The sequence below is a fragment of the Pelodiscus sinensis genome, chromosome 11 (genome assembly GCF_049634645.1).
Source record: "Pelodiscus sinensis isolate JC-2024 chromosome 11, ASM4963464v1, whole genome shotgun sequence".
Classification (NCBI taxonomy): Eukaryota; Metazoa; Chordata; order Testudines; family Trionychidae; genus Pelodiscus; species Pelodiscus sinensis.
Genome location: NC_134721.1, coordinates 30,900,848 through 30,927,379, shown reverse-complemented (window position 1 = coordinate 30,927,379; position 26,532 = coordinate 30,900,848). Strand labels below are relative to the sequence as shown.

The window sequence follows — 26,532 nt, the reverse complement described above, 5'->3', positions numbered from 1 at the left end:
GCTATTTGGACATGCAGGGCAAATGCACAGCTCATTCTACCCAGCACATCTGGCCAGCTGCATGGAATGACGCAGTAAAGCAACGGCTCGTCTATTCAGTATCTCCATTGGAATGACTTCTGCCCATGAGAAAATTGTCTCTGGGTATGTCAAAGGGGTGACGGAAGCTGCAGCAGCATGTAGCTTCCTCCTCCTCTCCTGTCTCCTCCCACAAAAACAATCCCCTTGTAACTGAACTTGCAAAACAAAACTGGAAAGTATTGAGATGTCATTTCCTCTCTGCTCTTTATGAGGCAACCAGAAAATAGAAGCTGCTGCTGCTGCTGCTGCAACCATCACCCAGACTCATCAGGTGAGGTGGGCTGCATTTATGCCTGACTGATTCATGGGCCCGAGGCCCCACCACCTCCTTTCATCGAAATCAGGAGACTCCCGGAGTTGGTGGAAGTTCCACATTCACTCCCCGGTGTTTGGGGTAAAACTTATGTAAGGCGCTCACAGCCTGGAGGAGGAAATGAAACCATTCCTGCGTTGGTGAGTCAGGCAACCTAAGGGAGCAGCACCGTATGTCATCCCCATCAGGACTGTGATTTCACAGCCCCTTCATGCAACAACCAACCCAAGACACGTGACTAACTCACTCAGACATCTAGTCACTATCTCTCTGCCAGGCCCAGGCTCCTGTCACAAACACCCCTCTCTGCCTTTCAGACGGGACGGTTCACCTTTGAAGCAGCAGTGCCGGCAGAAGAGCAGGTAAATGCCAAGCACATAGAGAATAAAGTTACATCTGAGGATTTTTGATTTGGTTCTTTTTTGATATTGTTGTAGGCTGCTGCTTCTAACTGTGATATAGAAACAATGTGTTTATTTATTTTCCTCTGGGAACTGAATTGACATGGTAGCAATCTTTGTGATTTAAAGGACAATATTAAATGGATTGGGTCTAAAAATCAATCACCTAAAAAGTTGGTTATTATCTGACTCCCTCTGATGACACTCCTGTCATCTGAAGTGGGCTATGCCCACAAAAGCTCATGATACCATCTACATGTTTTGTTAATCTTTAAGGTACTACCAGTCTATTTGTTGTTTTTTTAAGTTTTTCCTGTTATAGACTAACTCAGCTACCCCTCTGAATCCCTCTGATGTGTCATTTTAAAATAATTATCACTGTAGTGAAGAGATAGACAATAGCTTAAATAAGTGAGAAGTTTTTTGCTTTAATTTTTCTCCAGTTATAAATGTGAGTTCTATGGGGCTGCATTAAGTCCTCTAAAGTTTTTTTTTTTTTTTTAAAAAGCCACCTTAGTCTTTAGCTTTTTGAAAACAACAATGTAGACACACACAACACAAGAATATGGCTACATAAACAGAGACTGTTAAAGGACTGCTGTACACCAGAGGCACCCAGCCTTTCTGAACTACTCTATCCCTTTCAGGGGGCTGATTTGTATTGCATACTCCACGTTTTAACTAGTTTAAAAAACTACTTACTTACAAAATCAGACATAAAATACAAAAATGTCATAGCACATTTTTACTGAAAAATTGCAGTGTTTCATGTTGACCATATAATTGCAAAATAAAACAATTGGTATATAAATATTGTACCTGCATTTCAGTGGATAATATATAGAGTCATAGAAAGAAGTCCCCTGTATCTGTAAAGTTTTGGTCTGTAATGACTTCACTAGTGCTTTTTATGTAGCCTGTTCTAAAACTGGGCAAATACCTAGATGAGCTGATGAACCCCCTGGAAAATCTCAGTTGTACACGTATGCTCTGGTTGAGAATCACTGCTGTATGTCTTTGCATGTGTAAATGGACATTTAATAGAGACAGTGCCCATAGATGGCACTCAAGATCAGAAAGCATAGTTCTTGGGTTTTGTGGGATCAATTAAACTTGTGAGCTGCAAATGGCTTCCCCAGGCAGCTGTTTACATGGTTTCTTAACTCCAAACAAAAAGGCCTCATCAGAGGCCTGACTCTAATCTCATACAAATTTTACTCTAGTGTAATTCTAAACAGACTTCAGAGACATTACGTTCTGATTTACATCACGAGATCAGAACTATTATGCATGTCCCAACATTCCCCCTCAACAAATATCACACCTGAAATGCCAATATAATCTTGTCATTCCTGTGTCTAATCTACTAATACAGGTCTCAGAAATTTACAGTTACAGGGGATGGACTTTTCCATGGAAGAAGAATAAAATAATAATAATTAACAACAAATAAGTAATTATTTGTGTGTTTAGACCAAGGGTGGGCAATAAGCAGTCCATGGATTGGACATGGTTGGCTGACAGATGCTTTATTTACTTGTGCGCCTGCAGGTATGGCCACTTGTAGCTCCCATTGGCTGTGGTTTGCCATTCCCAGTCAGTGGGAGCTACAGGAAGCAGTGGCCCAGCCTGTGAACTTCCCACAGCTCCCATTGGCCAGGAAGGGTGAACCGCGGCCAATGGTAGCTGTGAGTGGCCGGATCTGTGGATGTGTAAGTAAATAAAGTATAAATAAAGGCTGCTTAATGCCTGTCCCGATTTAGACTTACTATCAAAGAACACAAGGGGACTGCTCACATCCTATTGAAATTAAATGGAAGTTAAGTGCCTGATTCCTTTCCACTCCTTTGAAAATCCCTGCACTAAAGGGCAAGGATTGATTAGGCCTTATCAGGGCACAGCTCAGGAATCCGCAGCATATTTATTCTTCTTTCCAGTCCTTTGCAGAAGGACACAGTCAATGGGGTGAAGCAATGTTCTTTTCAATCTCATGTATGCTAATAATCTTAAGGAGTGTTGTAATATACAGGCAGCCCCCGACTTACGCGGATCCGACTTATGTCGGATCCGCACTTACGAATGGGGCTTTCTCGCCCCGGAGGTCGAGATAGCGGATTGCTACCTGCGAGCTCCGGGGCGAGAAAGCCCCGTTCATAAGCTGCTCTTGTGCCCCTGGTCTGCTGGAGACCGTCTCCAGCAGACCAGGGGCACCAGGCGGGTTCCCCGCGCTTCTGAGGCTTTGCTCTGGCAAAGCCTCAGAAGCGCAGGAACCCGCCCGCTGCTGCCGCTTCAGTCCAGGTGCCTGTGGTCTGCTGGGGACCGTCCCCAGCAGACCACAGGCACCCGGACTGAAGCCACAGCCGCGGGGGGTCCCGCGCATCTGAGACTTTGCCAGAGCAAAGCCTCAGAGGCGCGGCACCCCGCTGCCGCTGCGGCTCTGCTCCCGGTGTCCCTGGTCTGCTGGGGGGGAGGGGGCGCAGCTAGTGTGCCCCCCCCCCCAGCAGACCAGGCTTTTGTTTTGGACCCTGGAGCAGAGCAGCTCGGGCGCTGCCGATTGGTCCTGCAGCGCCGCTCTGGGCACTACTGGACCAACCCAGCAGCACCCCAGCTGCTCTGCCCCAGGCGTCCCCAAGTCAGCCGCTGCTGAAACTGACCAGTGCTGACTACAGGAAGCCCGAGGCAGAGTTGCTCTGCCCCAGGCTTCCTGGAATCAGCGCTGATCAGTTTCAGCAGCAGCTGACTTGGGGAAGCTTGGGGTTCTTAAGTTGAATCTGTATGTAAGTCAGAAGTGGTGGTCAGTTTCAGCAGCGGCTGAATCTGGACGCCAGTTCCGACTTACATACAGATTCAACTTAAGAACAAACCTACAGTCCCTATCTTGTACGTAACCCGGGGACTGCCTGTACCTGGAATAGGGAGTGGCACCAAAAGTGTATTTTGTCTAATGTACCAAATATATTAGACACAATAAAGGCATTAGCCCATTAAAGCATATACTGGCTAAACTCCCATCCCTGTGACCCAAGTTTCACTTCAGGCTGAAAATTGCAGGAAAGATCCCTGCCTGTAATGTTTTTTGCAGACTATAAACATTCACTGAATTAACAGTGTGTGTTATTAAATATCCAAATCCCCAGACTCACAAGAAGGGAGATAAAACTTATTTTAAATAATTTCCCCCCTTTTCTCCCCTAGTATTTCCATAGGTGCTGGAATTAGAGCTACAGTATCCCCTGACTTTGTGTCCATTATATACAGAGTTTACACAGCTTGGCTACGTCTACACTGGCCCCTTTTCCGGAAGGGGCATGTAAATTTCATGAGTCGTAGTAGGGAAATGCGCGGGGGATTTAAATATCCCCCGCGGCATTTAAATAAAAATGTCCGCCGCTTTTTTCCGGCTTTTAAAAAAGCCGGAAAAGAGCATCTACACTGGCCCCGATCCTCCGGAAAAAGCGCCCTTTTCCGGAGGCTCTTATTCCTACCTGAATAGTCTAGCAGCTATTTTATCAATTATAACTGTGACTTCAAAGTAGGAATAAGAGCCTCCGGAAAAGGGCGCTTTTTCCGGAGGATCGGGGCCAGTGTAGACGCTCTTTTCCGGCTTTTTTAAAAGCCGGAAAAAAGCGGCGGACATTTTTATTTAAATGCCGCGGGGGATATTTAAATCCCCCGCGCATTTCCCTACTACGACTCATGAAATTTACATGCCCCTTCCGGAAAAGGGGCCAGTGTAGACGTAGCCTTTAGGTCAGTGGCTCTCAGCACCACCACTATACAAATTGTTCCAGCACCCATAAGTATTTCAATTCAATTTGACAAAATTAAATACTCTGAATTATACATCAGCATAAAAATGCCATTATTTAAAGTGAAAAATATTCCACCTTGATTAAAAGCAGTGTTTCTGCAAAATATCAGTTCTGCCTCTCACTAGTCCATTCACTCCTGCTTGATACTACTGTGAATTGAAATCACGCCCATTGTAGTAAAAAACAATAATTAATTATTTAATGTGTAAGTATTTACTTCTTTTCTAATCTGAGAGACTGTTGCACACAAAGAACTATATTAAAGTAATACTACCTTGCAAGGTTAAGTGCTCAGATGTTAGGAAATACCAAAATGAAGGTTACCTGTGCAAACTTAATGCTTCCCCATATATAAAAAATGACTTGATCACATATTCTTTTTCCCACAAAACCTTGCCTCAGGTCCTTCCCTCCCTCCAGCTTCCAGGTGCAGAGTCCTTTCCCAGCCAGGCCCAGTTTCTTTCCTCTCTCCCTTCCCAGTCTCACCAGACTCCTTGCTGCAAGTCCATTCCTCTCCCTTCCTGGATCCCCTCTGCATTCTACTCATACTGCTTCCTCCTCCATGCTACCTGGTTGCCTTCAGGGGAATTCACTGAGCACACTGAAGAGACTGACTTCCTGCTCTCAGTTCCCATGCACAGCCCCATCTTGGCCCACAACAGCCCATTACAGCTTCACCAGTGTAGCCTTGGGCTGGAGCATGCTCAGTCACTGTGTGGGCATCTGGTCACTACTGAAACCTGTGAGAGGTTTGAGCACACTCAGAGTGGATGGACTCATCAGAGATTTTATTTGCTACATTCTGATGTCTCTACTGAGCAGGTGCAAACTATAATTTTTCAAAGGCATCTAACTTGGCCAAATCCATGTAGCAATTTTTAGGACAATAAAAGGCACATTTCTGCCGAGTTTCAAGTCTCTGTCCCAAAGAAATGGTTGCCAGAATTTTTTAATATGGGCAAAATTATGTATTTCTCCTACCATTGTTCTAAGAAAGGGCTAAACTGTTATGGCTGCAATTTTCAAAAAAACTTCAACTGGGGACAGACACTTGGTATGGAAAATTTCAGTTTGGTAAAGTTATAAGCAACTGAAAACTGGGTCTTGTCTAGGTAGTGTCAGGCTAACAGGCCTATCTATTGTGAACAGGGAATAAAAATCAGTTGGGTACTCTGATTAAAAATTGATGTTACATGTGACCTAAAGCAAACTGAAACCTGTGCAGCCAGAGTTCAGGGCTCTATATTTTCACTGAGCCAGTTTCTACTGTTAAACAGAGCACAGCTGCATTTCTCGAAATCTCTGTTCTTCTCTGGAAACTCATAGTATCATTAGCTGGAATAATAACTTGAAAGCACTTCACAAATCGTTAACTAATTAGTTTGTGCAGACACTTGAGAGGTAAGTATTATTTTAGGGTTAGTCTTAAAGTGGGTTAGGCTAAGTCTAGACTACACTCTTTTCTCAGAAAAAGCTATTCAAATTGCGTAAACGGGGCCAAATGGAGGAAAAGCCTCCTCTTTCGGCAGAGCCTTTATTCCTTGTAGAACAAGGTATACAGGGCTTCCCAAAAGAGTGCGTTGGCTCTTCTGCAAAAAAAGCGGAAGAGCAAACGCATTCCCTGGATGTATCCTGGAAAAACCCGCCAGTCTAGACATACTGACATGCTGAAGGCCACATGGTAAATATATGGCTAAGCAAGGATTCAACCTGAGGCTTTTCCAACACATAGTTTCTTGTTCATTAATACAGGAAAATACATAGAACTCTTAATCTGGGGGTGGGGGTAAATCTGGCAAATTAAATAAATGTTTTATTTCACGACTTAAATAATTTCAGTTCACCTCCATGACATTAACCTCCTGAAAATATTAACAGAGTTTCCCATATCCCCCCGATCTGCCCTATTTCCAGTTTAAGGAATGAGGACTCTCAAATGAAGATTTAATGAGTGAGCAATTATCATTAAGTTACACACACTTATGACAAATAATTAAATATTTTTACAATAGCAACAAAAACTTCTATGATTCAGAATTCTTTTATTTTTACTCAGGATAATACACTAGTTCTTTCATAATGCCCATGGCATAATCCAGCTGTGCTCACTCATGTGAACGCCCATTGATTCAAAGGGAGTTTTGCCTAAGTGAGGGCTGCAGGAATGTAATGTATGAGTGATGTCAGAATTCCAAGTGCTGTAACGACATGCTCTGTGTCCCCATCGATGCCCATTGGGGAGAGCACAGAGAAGCTTAAGCTTATTTTAAAACTCTGTTTTTACAGACACAGCAATGGAAAACTTCAGCTTCTCCCTTCCAGTTCTCACCAAAAAGCAACAAGGTAAGGGAAGGGAAACATGGAGGCCAAGGTCTGATCACTGTCACATCACAACCTATCTCCCAGCTTTTGTTGTGCTGCAGAACTTGGTCCCTCTGAAAATATGCTTTGATCCATCACCATTTGGAAAACACTGTAACACACGGAAGGTTCATGTGTCAGGCAGCAGATGGGCACCACTTCAGGCTGAGCTGCTTGCATTTATTCTAGTTTCTCTTCTGATTTTTTTAACTTCTATTTTGGCATTAACACCAATATCCCCGGCTTCATTAAAATAAAAATGGCCGCCATGCTGTGCCAGGTCAGCTGATCATCGGCACAGCGTGGCAGTCAAGACATGGATTGGTCGACGGGGGAATCCTTTATCAACCGCTCCTGTAAACCTCGTTCTACGAGGCATACGGGAATGGTCGACAAAGGCTTCCCCTCTCGACTGATCTGCATCTTGACTTCCGTGCTGTGCTGACGATCAGTTGAGCCGGCACAGTGTGGCGGCCATTTTTATTTTAATGAAGCCAGGGATATTTAAATCCCCGCTTCATTGACTATGTCGGGTAGCCTATTTTACATGCCTCTGTCGACGAGGCATGTACTCTAGACATACCCTTCTAGTGAAAAGGTTTTTCCTAATATCCAACCTAGACCTCCCCCATTGCAACTTGAGACCATTGCACCTCATTCTGTCATCTGTCACCACTGAGAACAGACTCTCTCCATCCTCTTTGGAACCCCCTTCAACTCGTTGAATTCTGCTATCAAATCCCCCCTTACTCTTCTCTTCTGTAGACTAAATAAGCCCAAATCCCTCAGCCTCTCCTTGTAAGTCATGCGCTCCAGCCCTCTCATCCTTTTTGTTGCCCTCCACTGGACTCTCTCCAGTGCCTCCACATCCTCTCTGTAATGGGGGAGGGGAGTAGTATTGGACATAATACTCCAGATGTGGCTTCACCAGTGCCAAATAAAGGGGAATAATCACTTCCCTAGATCTGCTGGCAGTGCTCCTACTAATGCACCCCAATATGCTGTTGGCATATTTGGCTACAAGGGCACACTGTTGACTCATATCCAGCCTCTCATTCACTGTAATCCCCAGGTCCTTTTCTGCACAGTCCCCGGAACTCAGAGACAACTGACGGTCACCTCTGCCCTCCATTTTTGGGGCATGTTGCACTGCTAAGACACAAAGTCCATGAAGTCACCCATTGTGTTACATCGCCAAACTACAAAGAGATTAAGAACAAGAACAGACAATGAACGAATAAACATTAAATCCCCATGAGCGAAATCAAGAGTGTGTTGTGTCATCTGGACAAATCATCCATCCCGGATCCTTTAGCTGCCATTCCCTTACAGATAGGCAGGAACATGGTTATATTGAGGGTAGAGTTGCCAGGTGTCCAGTACTGAACCGGCTAGTTCGGTATTTTCGCCTCCTATCTGGTAAAAAAAAATTAGAAAATACCAGACATCTAAAATGTCCAGTACTTTCTGATTTTTTTCCAGCCAGGAGGCAAAAATCCCAGGCTGTCTGGCTCAATATGGAGGCAGCCTGGCAACCCTAATGCTTACCAGGGAGCTGTCCAGCCGGGTGCAGGGAGGCAAGGTGGCCGTTGGTAGCCTGTTAGGGCCAAAAAGCCTCACCACACAGTTTTTAAAGGGGCCACATTGGTGGTGATGGTGCGGGGGCAGGGGCAGGGGCGGGGGCGGGGGAGGGGGGTTCCTCAACAAACTTTTTCCTGGCTTTTTTTTTCCGGTATTTTTTTCTGAAACCATCTGGCAACCCTAACTGAGGGTTCAGTGCCCAGAAATCAGAATCACTCCTACTGCATATGCCACAAATGCAGCTCAACAGTCAGGGGCTTGCTTTAATCTGACTTTGCTCCCTTACTATTCTGAGCTCAACCCTTCCTACCCACCGGGGATGTTTCCACTGCCATTAGAATCCTGTGGCTTGCACATGCGAGCTGAATCAGGCTCCTGAACCTCAGGCTCTGGGGCTGTTTCACTGAAGTGTCCATGTTTAGACTCAAGCTGGAGCTTGGTTTCTAGGACCCTGTGAGGTAAGAGGATGCCAGAGCTTGGACTGCAGTTCTGTCAGCCCCTGGGCCTGGTGGGGGGCAGCTCTGTGCTCCTGGAAGTGGTGGGGCCTCAGACGGAAGGGGCAGGGCTGGGGCTAGCTACGCCATCCGCCAGCCCTTCAGTGCTCCAGTGATGATTTAAAAGGCCCAGAGCTCTGGCTGCCACCATTGCTGCAGTGGTGGCAGTGGCGTCCAGGAGCCCCAGGCCCTTTTCAAGCACCAGGCCCTGGGGTAGTTGCCCCATCTCTCCCCATTTGTGGGTCTGACTGCAGCCGAAGCCAGAATGCCTCCATCACAAGGAAACAGCCCTGCAGCCTGTCTCAGCTGACAGGACAGTCGTGGGTGTCTAATTGCAGTCTAGATGTACCCTCAGGCTATATCTACGTTGCAACCTTTTTGCGCAAAAACCTGCAGAGTGTCCCCACCTCAAATGTGCTTTTGCGCAAGTAAATCAGCAGTAAAACGGCAGAATAGAAGGCTTTTGCCGGTGTAGGTAAACCTCCTTCTACAAGACATTCTTCTACAGCTATTGCGCGAAAAGGCAAGTGTGGATGCTCCAGAGGGGTTTCTTGCACAAGAAACCCATATGGGAAAACCCATAGAGTGTCCAGGCAGTGTGGACGCTCTCTTGCGCAAAAGCACGTCACCTTTGCGATGCGCTTTGAGGCGTGGACGTGCTCTTGCGCAAGAATCCTGTAGTGTAGACATAGCCTAAGTGGGTTGATGCGTTCAGACAGTACTGCCTGATTAGCAGATTCACACCAGTACCTTTTGATACCCACTCTGTCCCTGTCACAGCCTGTAGCTTAAAAAAGGTATTTCCTCTTCTTCCTCCAAGGGAACAATGGCATTACAAAGGTGCTAAGACTGTGTTAGCAACTTATGAGATTCTCTTGTTGAGTTTGGGCAAACCAGGCATTTTTTTAGGTCACGTTGGAGAGACTCCAGTGGAGGACTTATGAGGAGAGGCTGAGGAAAAGACATAAAGAAATGCCTTCCATGTTACTCCTTTCCCTAGAAGCCAAGCACACTACAGGGACCTGTCCATTACCAAAGCTATGTAAGAGCATGACGGTAAAACCTCATCACAAGACTGCCCTGTGTGCACTCTTCTTAATTGTACAAATATCTTTCCTCCAGACATTTTTCAGAAAGCTTTTACAGCTGATGCTGATTACCTGGAAACATCTGAGGCAATGAACCAGTCCTTCTGGGAGTTGTTAATAAAATGTTTAGCCACCGTTAACCCAGCCTGTCTGACCATTGAAGAATCCCACAATGTAAGTTACTAAGGAAACCTCATTTTCTTTTGTTCTTTGTAAAATATTATTTCCTTATTGGCTGCATGGATTTGCTTGTCCACCCTTCTTTGGGAGGATAAAATATAGAGCCTGATCTTCATTTATGCACAGTTGCAAAAAAGGGCCTTTGTGTTAAAGTCAGAATCAAGCCCAAAGTGTGGATTTACTTTCATTGCTACAACTGAGACAAAATTAACCTTCAGAAATGTTAGCTCCCCAGTGTAGTTCTCGGTATCTATTCACCTGTTTTCTTTAAAGCAAGAGCACTAATGGTGACCTTATAAGGTAGCCTGGAAAGCTATTCAAATGGTCACATGTCCATTCCAGAAACTTGCTCAATACTTTTCCAGTCCAGTGACTCAGCCACCGAGTAGGATGACAAGTTTAATGCTATTGTGCCATGCAGGGGTGGCCAGTGGGAGGGTCATAAAGGGGGTACCAGCTGTGGGAGGGAAACATGACCTTTCCACATGCCCCCCAGTGACTTTTTCTTGTCCCCAGTTTGGGCACCTCACATTCTCTCCATCCCCTCCCCATGGCACATTACCTGTTGGGAGAGGGGGCTGTTCACTGTGCAGTCTCCCAGGCAGTCTCTGACCACACTGCCTGCCTGGGCCAGTGCCCAGTGCAGCATAGCAGCTGTGTGAGAGAGTGCAGCCACTGCCCTGCCCTGCCCTGCATTGGGCAGCATCCCAGGCAGGCAGCATGGTCAGAACCAGAAGAGAAAAGACTCTGGTAGCCCCGCCTCTTCCCTTCCAGCTTTGCTGCTGAGCCCTGGCCCCCCTTGGCATTTTAAGGAGGGGCATATGACCATGTATGCCCCTCCCATGCATCACTTCTGGCACCATGCCACATTGAGTGCTTGTTCGGTAGCCTGGCAAAAGCAGTATGGTCTGAACACTGGACTGGAAGCCAAGCTCCTCTGAGTGCTAATCCCAGGTTTGGTCTTGGACACACCACGTTTCCTCTGCTGTAAATAAGGGTATTCCTGTGTTTTCTCAAGGTGTGTTGGCTGATGCTTATAAAGCACTTTAACAGTAAGTGCTTGGTTTTATTACTAGGCCTGTTGGAAGAGTAACTTACATTTCTTTCAGCTCCTTAACAGAGGCATAAACACAGCTGATGAACGTGCAGCCTCCTTGAAGACCGTAGGGGAAAAAGGAGAGAATGCAATGGTTGTGCTTTACCTGCTGCTAAAGATGAAAGATCGATCCGCCTACAGTCAGTTGCCCAGCTCCAAGAAAAATGGTGAGTATTAATTGTCTGCACATCCTTCCAGACCAAGTCTAGTGTGTAGGCAAGGCGTAATCGCTCTGTTTTGTTAAAAATGGCTACAGCCAGACCAGGACTTTGGTTTTATTTCAAAACACTGACATGTGCTGGGAAGGGAACAGAAGTGGATTACAGTAAAGTGAATAGAGAAAGTGCCAGATAGAAGCTATTTAGAGAGATGGCGACTGTACTTACTCTACTTTGCAGGGTTTCTGTGGAAAAAGGTATTAACCACTTTGGGTCAAGAGCCTCACCTAGTGGCAAAGTCAAAGCAGCTATGCCAAATTGACATCAGAGTCATCCCGTGTCCCCCATTCCCTCCCCCACCACACACACACATACTGATTAGATTAATCAGAGCAAAAAACAACTCTCACAAAAACTGCAGCTGGCCAACTGATCAAATCTGCAGTGCACTGAGCTGCTGCATTGGGCTGACAGCTGGCCTAACTTGTGGAAACGTTGTAGCAAAATTTCACATACATGTGTTTTTACCATTGTCTATATGGTCAGTCTGTCTGCCTTGTCTCATTTGATAACATGGCTAATTTTGAATAGGAAATGTACAGAATCTGGAGTGTTGATCTCTGAATCTGAAAGCCTGGCTTTGTTTGGGACAGGTTTCTTTGAATGGCAAAAGGGTCTATTTTTGAGCCAAAAGCTTACAAAACATGGCAAAACATGTGAGACATAAGCCCACATTCAAATCTGTAATGAGTTATGAAAGAACACAAATTGCCAGTAGTTTTGGCTTTTGCTGAACCTATTTCACTCCCCTCTGTTAGGAACATATAGGAGGGACTGATCCAGTGTAGTTACACTTAGAAATGTACCAAAATAGCTGTTCCAGAATAATTATGTCCTGATTATTAAACATTCAAAAAGGGTGAAATTGATGGTATTTCCCACACTCCCCGAAAACCCACATCACAACAGAAGGAGGCTCGTGCGGCTGGGGCTGTCTTTTTGTTTTGTGTTTATATAGTGCCTAGCGCAATGGCATCCTGATCCTTGGCTTTACACTAATACAAATAAATAATGGTAATCGGATACATGGGGCCTTGTTCAGGATCTCTGTGCAACATTACCTTTAAACCCATGAAGAATTACCAAAAATGCACCAGTGACTGCCAATTTCTTTGGAAAATTTTCTCTGGAAACATTTTTCATATGCCTACAACCCAATTCTCAGAACCCAGTATGGTTTAGCAAGCACAACATTTAGCTCTCTGTCTTATGGCTACAAGAAGTGGTGATGATACAGCACAATTAGATCAAAATTATAATGGGAAAATAGCAGCCCAGAAGTTGGTGAACAATTAAGCCTTTCAGCAAAACCACCCCTCTTGTTCTACTTGTGTTTGCGTCTGACAGTGTGAATTTTCATGGGAATTTAAAGCATGGACATGGTAAAGTCCATGATAAGATGTCTTGGGCTTCTACCAAAACAGCATTTTAAACATTTTTTTTTAATTGTCAAGATAGCATTTGAACACTTGTTTAGGTCATGCTTTCCCTTATGTAGTGATGTATGTATACTAGAAAGGAAAAAAAGTTAAGATTTGATTTTCCTGGAGGAGCTCCATTATTAATAATGCATGGCTGTAAAGTAGGAAGACCTTAAATATTAGTTTCCAATGTGTCCATATTTTAACAGATGAAAAACTGAAACTACTTAATGAATTGGAAAAAATCTTCAGATTCTCACAGGAAGAAAGTGAGGCTGAAAGGACATCGTGGGAGCCCACAGAAACACAACCACGAGGTACAAGGAAATATTGTCTTGCTTTTGCTTTGAATTTAGTGGTTAAAAAAAATCAGTTGGTAGTCTGACTAAAGGCTCAGATTTATACAACAGAATCCTGTGCGATTTCTGCAGGGATTCAACAGGCTCTGAAATAAGAAACTATGCAAAATGGAGATGTAAAAAAATCAACATCTTTAGATTCATCAGGTGCAAAATAGTAGCTGTCAGTGGAGAGGTGGTATGTGAATATTGCTAGTCACTATGGGCACAACGAACAGCTCAACAACTCTGGGACTTAGGGTGGAAGGATGAAAGGTCAGCAAGTGGAAGGGAAGAGATAAGAAGCTGGCACTATGGTTGTGGAAGGAAGTAGAGGCAAGCTGCTGAGGAAGAGAATATTCCTCTAATTCCTTCCACAGAGAAAACAAACCTGCCTCTATTATTCAGTCCTCTCTAAAGATTTCTCTCATGAGGGGCGTGATGGGGCCCACTCACTGCAGCAGCTCTTCCTACTAACCGTCATGGGGATTAGCTCTGCCACCCAGCGCACCCAGGTGGTGCCTCTCTTGTCATCCTCTCCATCTACAGACCTACCTCAGTCCAAGTCCCGCAGCATCCACTTCATAACACGGCCATGGCTCTGGTCACATCACCATCTGTGATGGGTACCACTTGGCCACCTCCACAATGGTGAATGGGGGTCCCTGTCCACTGCTGTGAGTCTCAACACAGGGACCCTGCAGACAGCCACCTCCTGCTGCATCTCCTTAATTTCCTTCTATGCTGCCTCAGTTCTCTGGGCCACTTCCCTATAACTCCAGTAACTTCTTCACCCTCTTTTCAGGACATTCAGACAGCAAATCTCAGCAGCTAGCTAGGAACTGCCCCTTGATCCCCCACCTCCCCCAGCACCTGCCAACAACTACTCTCTCTAAGGTGCTACCTCTGCTGCAACCTGCTGGGAGTACAATCCTCATTTCTTGGGCTCCCACAACAACTGCCCTGCCCCTCTTTCTGTATTAGCCTGCTGGGCCCTGACTGGCTGCTTCATGCAGCTTCCTTCCAAGTGGCTGCTTCCTGCAGAGTTTCCCTAGGCTGCTAGAAGGATTTTCCTCCTCTGCTTCTTTCTGGGATAAGGTGTGGTAGGTTCACCAGGCCTCCAATTAACCTCTTCCAATCTGGTGTGGGTGAGCATCCCATCACAAATAAGTAAGAGGTTTTAGCAGCTTAAAAAGGTATTGTGAGGAAAGTGATTTATTGGTGTATCAATGCACATTCCTTCCAGAAAGATACATTTCAGTGCATAACAATAGTGACTTTTCTCAGATTTCTCACCAAGTGAATGTTTATTTGCCTGCACTCTGAACGGTGTTCATGGTGTGTTCTGAAACCTGTGCAAAGGCACCTCATAAAGTAGTTTAAGGGACATACAGAAGAAGCTGCTAACGCTGTGTAGTACTTCACTATAATTTTTTTCCTTATTAGCAACCAGTGCTGGCAAGAAAAAAGTCTCTGTGGCAACAGTTAAGCCAATTTCTCATAAGCAAAGTCAGGAAGACCAAGACCATGAAAATCAAGATGGAAGTGGTATGCAAATAAGTTTTTCTTTCCCATAGGGACCTCTATTATAATTAACTTTCTAACAGCTCGAGCCAAGTGAATTGTATTTTAGAAGTAGTTCTTTATACAGTGGTGTGAAAAAACACAGACCCTATTACTGCAACTTTCTGCTGTATTCAGACAGATATTGCTGATCTTTCTATGCCATGCCAGCATCTCTAAAGACAGCGCAGAAACAAGGTGTTTACACGGGCCAGGACTTCCAAACCATATCCGAATGGTTTTTATGACAGTATGGCCAAAACAAAATGTTTGTGCCAGTTGTTCTGGTGTTGCTAAAATATTTTTCATTAAGCCTGATGAGAATATAGGTTGAACTTCTCTAGTCTGGCAGTCTCTGGTCTGGCAACATCCATGGTCCAACATGATTTTAGTTACCTGGATATCCACTTATCATGGGTGTGGCCAACTTTCCCACATTCCCATAGCGTTTGTGTACAGCCACCAGTCCTGGCTCTCAGGGTTCTGTGCTGTTAGTTAGCTCTGTGGTAGTTGACGGATGTCAAAGGTCGATGCTGATTTTTATGACATCTTTCAGCTGCCTTTTGTAGAGCTGACAAGGGGATAGTGACTCGTGTGTTAGACCAGCCAGGAGCAGATGGACTCCATATACAATAGTTCTGTTCATTCCTTTTAAGGAGGGATCTAGTGATTATGAAGGACAATTCATTCTGCCCCAGGACACTCGCATGTGGCATTTCCCTTAGCTCCATCCTGTTGTTTGACTCCCTTGGTCAATGTGGCCACGAGGCTGAGAGCTGCTTGGAGCTTGTTTTCAGTAAGGTGATGATACTCAGTGCCGTTTCCTCCTCCCCTCCCCAGACCCTGCTGCATCCATACACTGAAAAACTTGGCTGAAATAGGATCCTGGACAAAAGCCAATGAAAATCCAGGTAGAGGCGTTGCTAGCCTAGCCTAATTCCATTCACCATGGTTTGAAATGCGGCAGCAAGAGCATTAACCTTACTAAAGGCCTGTGTGCCCCCTGCTGTCGCACTAGGGATACTGCAGTGGCAGAGTTGATTGCCCTCATGCATTCTCCACTTCATCCTTCCTGCTCCTTGGGCAGATTTGTCACTTGAGTCACTTAGCAACCAGGTTCTGTGCGCTGGAGAGGCGGCTTGGCCATTTTGGGAAAATGCCTGCTCAGCCACTCACTTTTATTGAAATATTTGGAAGGGGCTTGAGGACAGAAGATGCTGCTGCCTTTTGAGGCAAGGAAAAAGTGGTTCTAGGAGGGAGTCCTTCGAGAGCGATTCATTGTTAGCAGGACTGGGTAAGATACCTGGCTGGTCTAGAAAGTAAAGAGGGAATAAGCACATCTGACCACTCCCCCTGAACCTTATCCACAGTATCTTTGGTGGGGCTGGAGATGCAGCCTTTTTTCCTCAGATGTGGACAGTCAACCTGTGGAACTCCTTGCCAGAGGATGCATTGAAGGCTAGAGCCTTAACAGAAAAAGAGCTAGATAGATTCATAGAGATTTGGTCCATCAATGGCTATTAGTCAGGATAGGTAGGAATGGTGTCCCTAGCCTCTGTTTCTCTGGAAGTGGGAGACAGGGGAGGGATCATGTGAGGATTACCTGTTGAGATCCCTCTCTCTGGGGCATCTGGTATTGGCCACTATCAGCAAACAGGATACTGGACTAGATGGACCTTTGGTCTGACCCAGTACGGCCATTCTTATGTTTATGTTGACATCACCAGTTACTCACACTTTGGTAATTTCCAGGCTAGACAACTTGTGTGCAGGACTAGCCCGGGGGTCATGGGAAATATTTGATTGATACTGAACACTGCTGCCAACCTTATATGCTAGTTAGGTCGATACATACACGTAACACCTGTACTCCATGCTGAGCTGCACTGACTTCCAGTGACAATTATGAGAGTGGGGATGAATTATAAATCTCTAAATTGATTGGGACTCAGCCACCTTAAAGACAGCAGTAGTCAGAGCAATTGTGAATAGCCAAAATGATCTTGCTACCTGTTCCTAGTGTTGAATTCCTGGGGTGCTGGAGGGACCTGGTCTCTCACTTGCTCCATCATCTGATGTGGACAGCCCAATGAGATGCCCTTTTCAGCGACTTTTTTCTGTTTTGAGTCACTATTGCTGTTTGTCCCTGGGATAATGGTGGGGAATAGTCTCTTGTACAACCAGCTGTTGACAAAAGGCCCATTGTTTCTAAATGTTGTAAATAGGCACGTGAGTTTTCTCGAAGGGTATGACATTAATTGATTATTGTTTTATGCTACAAGGGTCTAAGTCCTAATGTTTTGTTGCTTTTCAGAGATTGCAAGAAGAGAAAATGCACCTGCTGTGGGTAAATATATAAAAAAAGCAACAAAGAAGCTCTGTTTTCCCTAGCCTAGAATATGTGTGCTTTCTCTTTCATGCATATTGTACTAGAAGATTTACCAGGTCCTTAACTCAATGTTTGATTTTCTTCATTTGAATCATTGCTCTGAGGTGGTGCTGGGGAGGAGGGGTTCAGTTTGCAAGCTGCCCTGTGGGAAGAGGGCCACCCCAGCCTTTTCTCACTACAGTAGCTTGGGGCCAGATGAGAAGCACCTCTCCATGGCCACTGCAGCTTCAGGAGGCACAGCCGGGGGAGGACTGCATGTGTCCCCTCTGAGACAGGTCCCACTTCGTGTGCCCCCTGCACTCCCCAGCCAGAGTGGGGAATGCAGCAAACTGTGCACTTTCCCCTGGCTCCCTGACAAAGGGGAATAATCCTGCATGAATTGGGTGGGAGAGATATAAAAAGCACCTGGGTGGTGGGAGGCCCAGGACTGGGGCAATCCCAGACAAGAAGTGGGGGGGGGTGACCCCAATCCAACCCAGTGATTCTCTTTTCTGTATGGTTTTACTAGAACAATACCATTCTAGGCACATCCCATTTTCCCGGCACAAGCAAACTCTTACATTTTTATAAGTTATGATAAGCGGAAGCTGTATACTGAATTTGGTGGTTTTAACTCTTACCTTTTAAGAGGAGTTCTTGAACAGAAAAACAGACACATAGATAGATGCACAGACAAATTGTCTCAAATATACAGTAGATTTCAGTAATGAACCTTTGGGTATTGGAGAACTATCTGATCTCCAAACCCACAGTGAAAACCCATATGAACCAAAATTACTGTTTTATACAATTGTTCTGTTATCAGTAATTTGTATAACTATGAGTAAAATTAACAAATGATCAATAAATAGGAAAAGAAAAAAAACTCTTCAAAACTTGATTTCAAAGTTTGGCTAGAAATATGGTAAAATGTCCATCCCTTTCTGATTTCTTTCAGTCCCGGCCTAACACAAGAACAGTATCTCTCAGTGAATTTTGGTAATCCTTGCCAAATTTCTATATAGAAAAGGTTTTTTGCTGCCAGATGGCTACCTTTAAATCTGCTACTGTGTGTCCAGGGAGATTGAAGTGTTCTCCTACAGGTTTTTGTATATTGCCATTCCTGATATGTGATTTGTGTCCATGTATTCTTTTACGTAGGGACTGCACCTGTATTGACCTACATGATCCAGGCTGAGCACCCCCTTTTAAGACTAGCTCCGCAGCGGTTACCTCTTACTGGAGGAGAACCAGGGTATTTTTAGGCTGTAAAGTTCCCTGTTTCCATTGTGAATTCCCCAGCAAGTCAGACTGCTCCAGCAGGCCAATTTTGTTTTCCTTCCCCAGAGGTTATAAACAGCATTTTTTTTCTGAGCAAGCACATTTATTCTTAAGGTGGAAGAATTGCAGAGAAAACCATATTAAAACAATAAAAGAATCTACACAAATGCTAATAAGCTTACTAGAGATCACCCCAACTTGAACTAGAGTTCTAGCAGATCTTTCAGATCCCTCCCCTGGGTTTACCTATGGTTTCAAGTTTATAACCACCTTACCGGAGAACAAGCACACTCCCCCAACCCACCATGAGTCAGAGAAGTAGTTCTTTATACAATTCCGTCTCTGATTGTGTCCTCGTGTAAAAGGTGATCAGCAGCCAAAAGGGCCCTTTTGCAAAGCTTCAAAAGGCTGGGAAGTTGCAAAACTAGGATTATATTTTAAGATACTTCCCCCAGGGATTTCCTGGGAAACCCACTTCACTTTAAAGGTTCACATGGGTCCAAACAGTTCTTTGAAGTGCACAGCACTATTCTTCCTAGAGGCGTTACTTACAGTCCCACACTAATGCATACACATTTTGCAGTTTTCATACAAGCAACTCCTGAGATATTTAAACTTAAGTCAGATTTCACAATTCAATAGGGTTTGTCCAGGTTATTGTAGGAAGATGCCATACTGTAAAATCTCGAGTATAATGCGCCCTTTTTTTCTGACTTTTTTTGGGTCAAAGTCGGGATGCGCATTATATATAGGTGTTATTTTTTAAAGTTTTATTTTGGCAGCGCCCTGGCTCACTGCCTGCGCAGTGCTCCTTCAGGCTGCACCTGGAAGCTTTCCCGCTGCAGTGAGGAGCTGGTGGCACCACCACTGCCTCCCTGGTGCTCCTTCAGGTTGCGCCCAGGGGTCCCTGTGGCAGGTGTGAGCTCAGCGAGCACCAGGAAGGGAACAGACGGTGCAGTCCAAACCTCTCGGGCGAGCCTGCAGGTGGGAGCGACGTGTCCTTCCCTCCCACTCTCCTGCAGCCCAGGGCCGCCTCCAGGAAGCGGGCTTGGTGCTGGCGGCTCGGCTCCTGGCTGCGGGACAGCCACCTGTTGGCAGAAGTTGTGGGGTTGCTAGGCTCACTGGCTTCAAACCCTGGGGCGCGTTATACATAGGAGTTCAGATTTTTTCATTATGCTAAGATTCCAAAGTCAGGGTGTGCATTATACATCAGTGCTCATTAAGCTCGAGATTTTATGGTATTTGTCACACCCTTAATCATTGGACTTCAACAGCTTCTATTCACATCTTTATAATGCGTATTTTTTGTTTATTCCACTATAGTATCTGTGGCCCTAGAAAACAGACTAAAGTCCTTCAAGCTCAATTTGAAATGCCTTATTAGCCAAAATTCTGGTTTACCTGGATCTCAGCAGAGACCTGAGACACATCATCAGTGTCCAGCTTGATAAGCTGGAGTGTTGAGGGCCAGAGGAATGTCTGCTTCTTAAAGCTATGGCTACACTGCCTTGAGGAATAGGATATGCAAATTGTGCTCGCTTTTGCATATCTTCTTCTGATTCTTTTTGCGGAAGAGGTTTTTCCAATAAAAAGTCCCATGTAGACAGGGATATTTATCAGAAAAAAAACCTCTTTTGCAAGACCCCTTAATTCTCTTAAATCAAGGTTTACAGGGTCTTGTGAAAGAGGGTTTTTCCCCCCGACAAATGGCCCCTTCTACACAGGGCTTTTTATTGGAAAAACCTCTGCTGCAAAAAGAATCAGAAGATTTGCAAATGCGAGCGTGATTTACATATCCTCTTCTGCAAAAAAACAGCAGTGTAGCTGTAGCCGAGAACTATTGTTTTCCTAATTCATGTGGCATGATAATATAGCTCCTTCTAAATCCTCACAGTTAAAAGTTCTATTTTGCTTTGGGGTTTTGATACATCTTTATATAATCACTAATTTTTTTTGAAAAGCAGTTGTTTGTCTTTCCTGGGACCAATATTACAATACTTTTCAAAACAAAATTCAATTCAGAAAACAACCCCTCAAAACATCTTTTTTAGACTTACAGTTGTACTAACAGTGGTGTCACTTTCCTCTAGCTTGTGAAAAGGCTACTTACCTTCAGAAATGTCAAAGACAGTGGATAAGAATACGGAAAAATGGTAAGAATCTTCTTTTATTTAGCTGATCCCAAGCCTAGAGAATCTTGGGCCAAAGAAAAAACTGACCAGAGGGCTTTGGCTTCAGTTCAACAAGGGGCTTAAGCAGGTGTGTAACTTTAAGCATATGACTAATCATTTTGAAGTTATTTCAGGCTACTTATGCTTCAAGTTATGCACAATGCTTCTCACTTGAGTCTGGTAGAACTACAAAATGTGGCTGAGATGGGAAAAGAACTGATTTACTGTAACTGCTATTGCTGTAAATGTATGACGATTTTAGTGATATGTTCTTTTTTATTTCAGATCTATTCTTTCATTTTGTCATTCTTTGTTTTGCCATTGGAGCCGTACTAATTAGCTTTTACAACTACAAAGGTAAAACAGGACTTAAGTATAAGGATCAATTATTGTATTTTGGAAGACAAGAGCAAAACCAAATACGTACATTTATTTTATTCTCTTTAGATTGGATCGTTTCCCTTGGTCTTGGTTTTGTCATCTTTGCTTCTCTAGAAATTACTGGAATATATTTTGGCTTTGGTAAGTGTATTTTATGGTTCCTCAGAAAACAACTAGCTTTCTATCAGTACCTGAGAAGTGCAGTTTAAATGATCATGTAAAAACTAGATATAGAAAAATGTGAATGACTGAGATTATGTAAAATATCATATAATCCTCCCCCACATCCAGAATTCCATGCCATATTTGGCAATGAATTGGTCTCTGACATCTGGAATGAGATACTGACTCATTTTCCCTGCTTACCATTCACAAGGTCCCTGAAGATACAGACACATCTCCAGCATGGGTTAAATAATACTATCCTCACAACATAGAGCAAGGTGGAAGTAACTCAGTGTCTGATTCTGATGCTGGACAACATCAACTCCTACTGAGATAAAGGACAGTTAAAGATGTTCAGCACACCTGCAGGAATGGCTCTCTAGTTAACAGACTCTCAAATGTTGCTATTTAAAATAATAATTAAAAGAAAACCAAAAAGGGAGAAAAAGGGAGATCCTCAAATTATTTCTTTGTGGGAAAGTAGTTAATAGAAACTTAACAGTTCCTGTTACATCACAGAGTACTAGAAGCTTCTTTACTTACTTAATATGAAGACACATAATGTGTGGAACTGTTTTGTTAGCAAGCAACTTTATTTACAGCATTTGATTAGGAATTGAATTGCACAATGACCTAGTTTAAATAGTCAAACTGAAACGGTTTATATATTTCAATCATCTCTTGTCCTTTTCTATTTCACTTCTTCTATGTTGAGGTTTAGCTGGTCCTGAACAACTCTTGTATTTTTGTTTTTAAATAGTGCATCGAATTCACAGTGTCCTTGAGGGTTTCATTCCTCTGATTCAGAGATTCAGAATACCAGGTAACACCACATTGTTGCTCAGTCTTATTCTCTAGAGACACATTTCCTAGCTAGCTTAGAGCACCCCATTTCTATTGGAGCCAAAGAACTAGATCTATGACTTGCAATGTCTGTTTTTTAAAAGATTGTACTGTGAACTGTCATTCATTCCTTGAACCAGATTTATTTAGAAATTCATTTCTCCCAACTGTAAGTGGCAGAGTATTTTCACATTCTTAACTTAGAGGACTTTAGTTAGTCAAACATGGTCAAGAAGTAAGAAATGTGATTGAGCTGGGATAACTCTCTACTTTTTGGTCTTTGTACAAGTTCCAGCTAGTGTCTAAATATGAAAATCCAGACATGTGGCATTGGGGAGGTTAATAGTCAGCCCAGTAGAGTTAATTTGAATGGAATACTCCTGACAATCCTTTGTTGTTGCTTTTTGTATCATCATGTAGGTATTAGAAAAGTTGACTGAACAGAAGATTGAGAGTTCAACACGTCCTTGGTTTCTGGATTGATTGTACTAAAGTTAATAAAGCTGTTTCATGGTAGGGTCATAAAAATCTAATGGCTATCCTAAAATATTGAAGCATGAATCATAAAATTAGTTATTCTCTACTCAGGAATAAAAACTGTGGTACAGGATGTCCATTCTTTCCTTTGACATGATTTGTGGCTCAATACAAGCAAAATAGAGTGGGGCTAAGTTTATAAATGCATTTTAAGCTATAAGGGTTACTACACACACCATGTTATTTCCCCCCCCCAATATAATGATGTCAGTCCAACTTGAGAGGTGTAATCCAAAGCTTATGGAAATTAAGGAACAGCTTGCATAGATTTCATTGAGCTCTGGATCAGGCCCTTGATGTTTTAAAACGTCTCTGGAAACCTTTGTGGGGTTCTTTCTCTCCCCCAATGGTGCACGGTAGGATTACTTTTCATGTTGCACCTACTTACACATCCCCACTAGCACCAGTACTGATTGGAGTGATTTCCCTTTGGCTAGAGTCTTGCATTTGAAGAGCGCTATCTGAGCAAGTGGACTAGTCAAGGCTGTTTTCAAATAACTTTGTTTGCAACTTTCCTCAAAGAGTCAGCCTTGGCACACAGAAATTCTGCTTTCTCCCCATCTTGTGAAACCATGAAGCAGCCAAACCTCTCGGCTGCTTGCTTGCACAGCTGAGCACCAACAGTACAATTACTTTGGATTTAGATGACTGTATTGTAGCAGACCTTGATAAACTATGCTTGGAATATGACTACATGCAATGAAAGCCAGATGAGATGTTACACACAGTATTTAGGTAAAATGTAGAAAATTATTATTAGTGACAGCAAATTTAATTTCTCTTCTTGTGACAGTAGTTAGAGGAAATACAAAATGACTGATGAAAAAAGAATAAAAAACCCCCTGCAGATTGGGAACACTTGTCATTTTATAGTTTCCCCCCCAAAAAAAATTTGTTGGCCTATAAACACTGGGAAGCACTAAAGACAGCAGAAAAAGGTGGTTAAAATGTTATACATCAGTGTTTCTCAACTTTTTTTTATAAAGTACGCCCCCCCCTTTTTTTTGGTTGAAGAACACACCACACACACAACTACCCCCAGTCCCTAGTTTTCAGACATACTTTTTTTCCTATGATTCAGCACATTTGTTTAAACAACTTAATCGTAGCCGGGCGGGTGATTAAATTTTGGGGTATAAAAAGTACAAAAATAATAACACTAACACTTAAAAACAAAAATTCAGTTTTCTCCAAATTTCAGTTGTGTTGACGTACCCCCCAGACTTCTCTTGAGTACCCCTAAGGGAACTACCCCCAAGGGTACTACTGGTTGAGAAACACTGTATGTGACAGTATATGAAGGCATCAAAAATGCATGGGGAGGTACAAGTAAAAGAACGAAATGGAAAAAAGGCATATCTTAAGATATTAACCCAATGCAGCCTATTTTAAGTACAAAAGATCTATATTTTCAATTTTGCTCAGGAGACTAGAGAGAAAAGAAATTATGTATTTATTTTTAATCCTATTTACCTTTTTTGCTTAATTTAGTTTTTTATTCAGGAATCACATTAATTGTGAGGCAGGGTGTTTGCATTTTTTCTATTAGAATATTATGAACATTTTCATCCTGCTCTCATAACAAAGGCTAAGGAACATCTTCCTTTCCTTCTGCTGCAGAAGTGCCTTGTTCTGGAAGGCCATGATGCAGCTCGTGTAAGCTGTCTTTAATAGCGACAGAGAAGAGGAACATTACATCCTCCCTCTGTTGTATATATACTGAAAATAATGTTCTGCCAGAATTGTAATCTACTGTACTGTGCTTAATCAAACTCAGGGCCAACGGGCGAGGTGAATTGGAATTCATAAAGCAGGAGCTGTGATCATTTGTCCATGGGCAGCATCTCCTATGTGGGTCTTTGAACACTGCATATAGATAATCAAGCTTTTCAGTAACATGTTTTCCAAAGAACAAGAGTGAGATCCTCTCCTCTACTCTCACTCCTTTATGCTCGGTAAAACGGATGGAGTGATGAAAAGGAGCCTTAAAGCTCTGATTCTGTCTGGAAGAGAATATCCTCCCCACAGGCAGACAGCAGGCTCACTTACAAGGACACCCTATAAACCCTGTCACAGGGGACATGCCAAGGGTAGCAGGGTACATTAGGGGCAGGGCCACAGCATCACTGCAGAGATCCTGGAAGTGCTGTGGTCCATAGTATATGCCCAGGAGGTTGCCGTACCTTAGATCCCCATGGCTGTCGAAATTATACTGGAGGCCTCTCTTGTTCCTCGAAAAGCTCAGAATCAGGAGGTTGCAATGGTCACTGAAAGCACTTTAGCCCACCACTGTGCCAGGCTACTAATTCTGTGTTGCACCTCTTCAAAGCTAAAGCACAGAATCTCATCCCAAAGCTTTTTAATGGATGTAACCCAAAGACTTCCTAATGCCAACTGGCACAAAACACTGGAGCATACAAGCGTTACAGGATCTGGTATCTACACGTTAGTCTGCCAAAGTACATGATGTAAGGTCTCTAGTGAAAACCTGTGTCACATTGGCCATCACAACCACTATAAGATATATGTATGAAAAATGTGAGGAGTTCTGTATATATACTAAAAGTTGTATTTCCTGGGTCTGTGAGTAATCCACATATACTTAGGAAGAGATGCTTCTCATGTGAAAATTGAATGCTGTATGGTTCGCAATGGACACTCATTTTGTCTGAGCAAAACAGACAGATTGCAGGGGCTGCAGGAAAAAACAAGAACAAGGGTTACCCTATTTAGGGGCCAGACAATGAACTTTTGAAACTATGCCTAGGGTACAGATGATCCCCAATTATTCTTCAATTGGTGAGGAGTTATGAAAGGGGTAGGGGAAGACTGAGCCACCCTAGCTGAAAATGCCAGGTAAAACTAGCATTTGGAGTAAACTAACTAGTAGCTGCTAGAGAAGTATCTTGGGAGTTAAGTTTAGGCTCAGGAAAGCATGTGGTGATTTTGGTTTATATGTAATAATTTATTTCCAATGCTTGTATTTTCTATAATTTTAAGCTTTGTTCTTGAATAATAAATGTACCCTTGTTTTCATTATCTGCATATCTAAGTGCTTAAGTGATCCTGAGTTGGGCCTTGCTAACCGCTGTGTACTGCAGTGAAACCCGAGTTCTGCGAGTGTCTAGTGATATGGAACTGAACATTCCAGAGGGACGCTTGGAGCAGTCAACACTCAGTGTGAGGCTGTCACTGTACAGAGACTGAGCCCTGGGACAGTCTGGATGGCAATGCTTGTGGTGCCAGAGACTGATGGATTGAGGGAGCTTATTCACAACAGGCACAGTCAAGACCCACCCCCATATTGAGGGCAGACGGTAGCAGGGTGCCTCACAAAAAGAGGCAGATAAGAAAGCTGTTCCAGCCCCACTGATTAATCTTAACTGGTGAGGCTTAAACCTTCTCATCCCTATCGGGTACTGCTGGGAAGTACCACACTGGTGAAAATACAAAGACCTGTGAGAAGAGGGAGGGAGGGAAATTATACAGTGTATACACCTGTTTCAGGGCTGTCTTTGCATTCACAATTTAATCCAGCCTTGCCTCCTACTTGGTACATTCCTGCATTTGAGACTTAGCTGCTTCTTTCAACAGATATTGACACAAAGTCACAAATTCAGCACTCGGACCCAATTACAGGGTTGAGCAGAGAGAGCTGCTGGCCTGGGAGGAAAATAAACCCTGACAAAACACAGTAACTCAGAAACATGGCAATTAAAGTGATAAAAACGCGGTGAGAGATAAATGGAGGCATGTTCCACCTCCCAAAAGACTGACATTCCAAAACAGTTATGAAGTGACCAGAAAGGCACTACACTGTTTATAGTGAGACACCAACA

General features: G+C 43.6%; 1 protein-coding gene across 2 annotated transcripts; it reads left to right on the top strand.

Annotated features, from left to right (window-relative positions):
• The first annotated feature begins 242 nt into the window (after window positions 1-242).
• TMEM40 (transmembrane protein 40) lies at window positions 243-25,732 on the top strand. Of its 2 annotated transcripts, XM_006129732.4 has the most exons (13): window positions 243-352; window positions 712-756; window positions 6,894-6,950; window positions 10,166-10,305; window positions 11,421-11,574; window positions 13,256-13,363; window positions 14,831-14,932; window positions 17,262-17,294; window positions 20,687-20,749; window positions 21,053-21,124; window positions 21,215-21,289; window positions 22,074-22,136; window positions 22,577-25,732. In XM_006129732.4, the coding sequence occupies exons 3-13, from the start codon at window positions 6,902-6,904 to the stop codon at window positions 22,594-22,596; spliced, it is 879 nt and encodes a 292-aa protein (XP_006129794.2). In that variant the 5' UTR covers window positions 243-352; window positions 712-756; window positions 6,894-6,901; the 3' UTR covers window positions 22,597-25,732. The 2 variants fall into 2 exon arrangements, with proteins under 2 accessions (XP_006129794.2, XP_075795032.1); XM_075938917.1 differs by having other exon boundaries at window positions 257-756.
• The last annotated feature ends 800 nt before the right edge of the window (window positions 25,733-26,532 follow it).

Excerpts from the sequence above, each read along its gene's own strand:
- TMEM40 (XM_006129732.4), top strand. The coding sequence starts at position 6,902 with ATGGAAAACTTCAGCTTCTCCCTTCCAGTTCTCACCAAAAAGCAACAA. Across the intron at positions 14,933-17,261 it reads TGAAAATCAAGATGGAAGTG|AGATTGCAAGAAGAGAAAAT; the intron begins GTATGCAAATAA and ends GTTGCTTTTCAG. Across the intron at positions 20,750-21,052 it reads GATAAGAATACGGAAAAATG|ATCTATTCTTTCATTTTGTC; the intron begins GTAAGAATCTTC and ends TTTTTATTTCAG.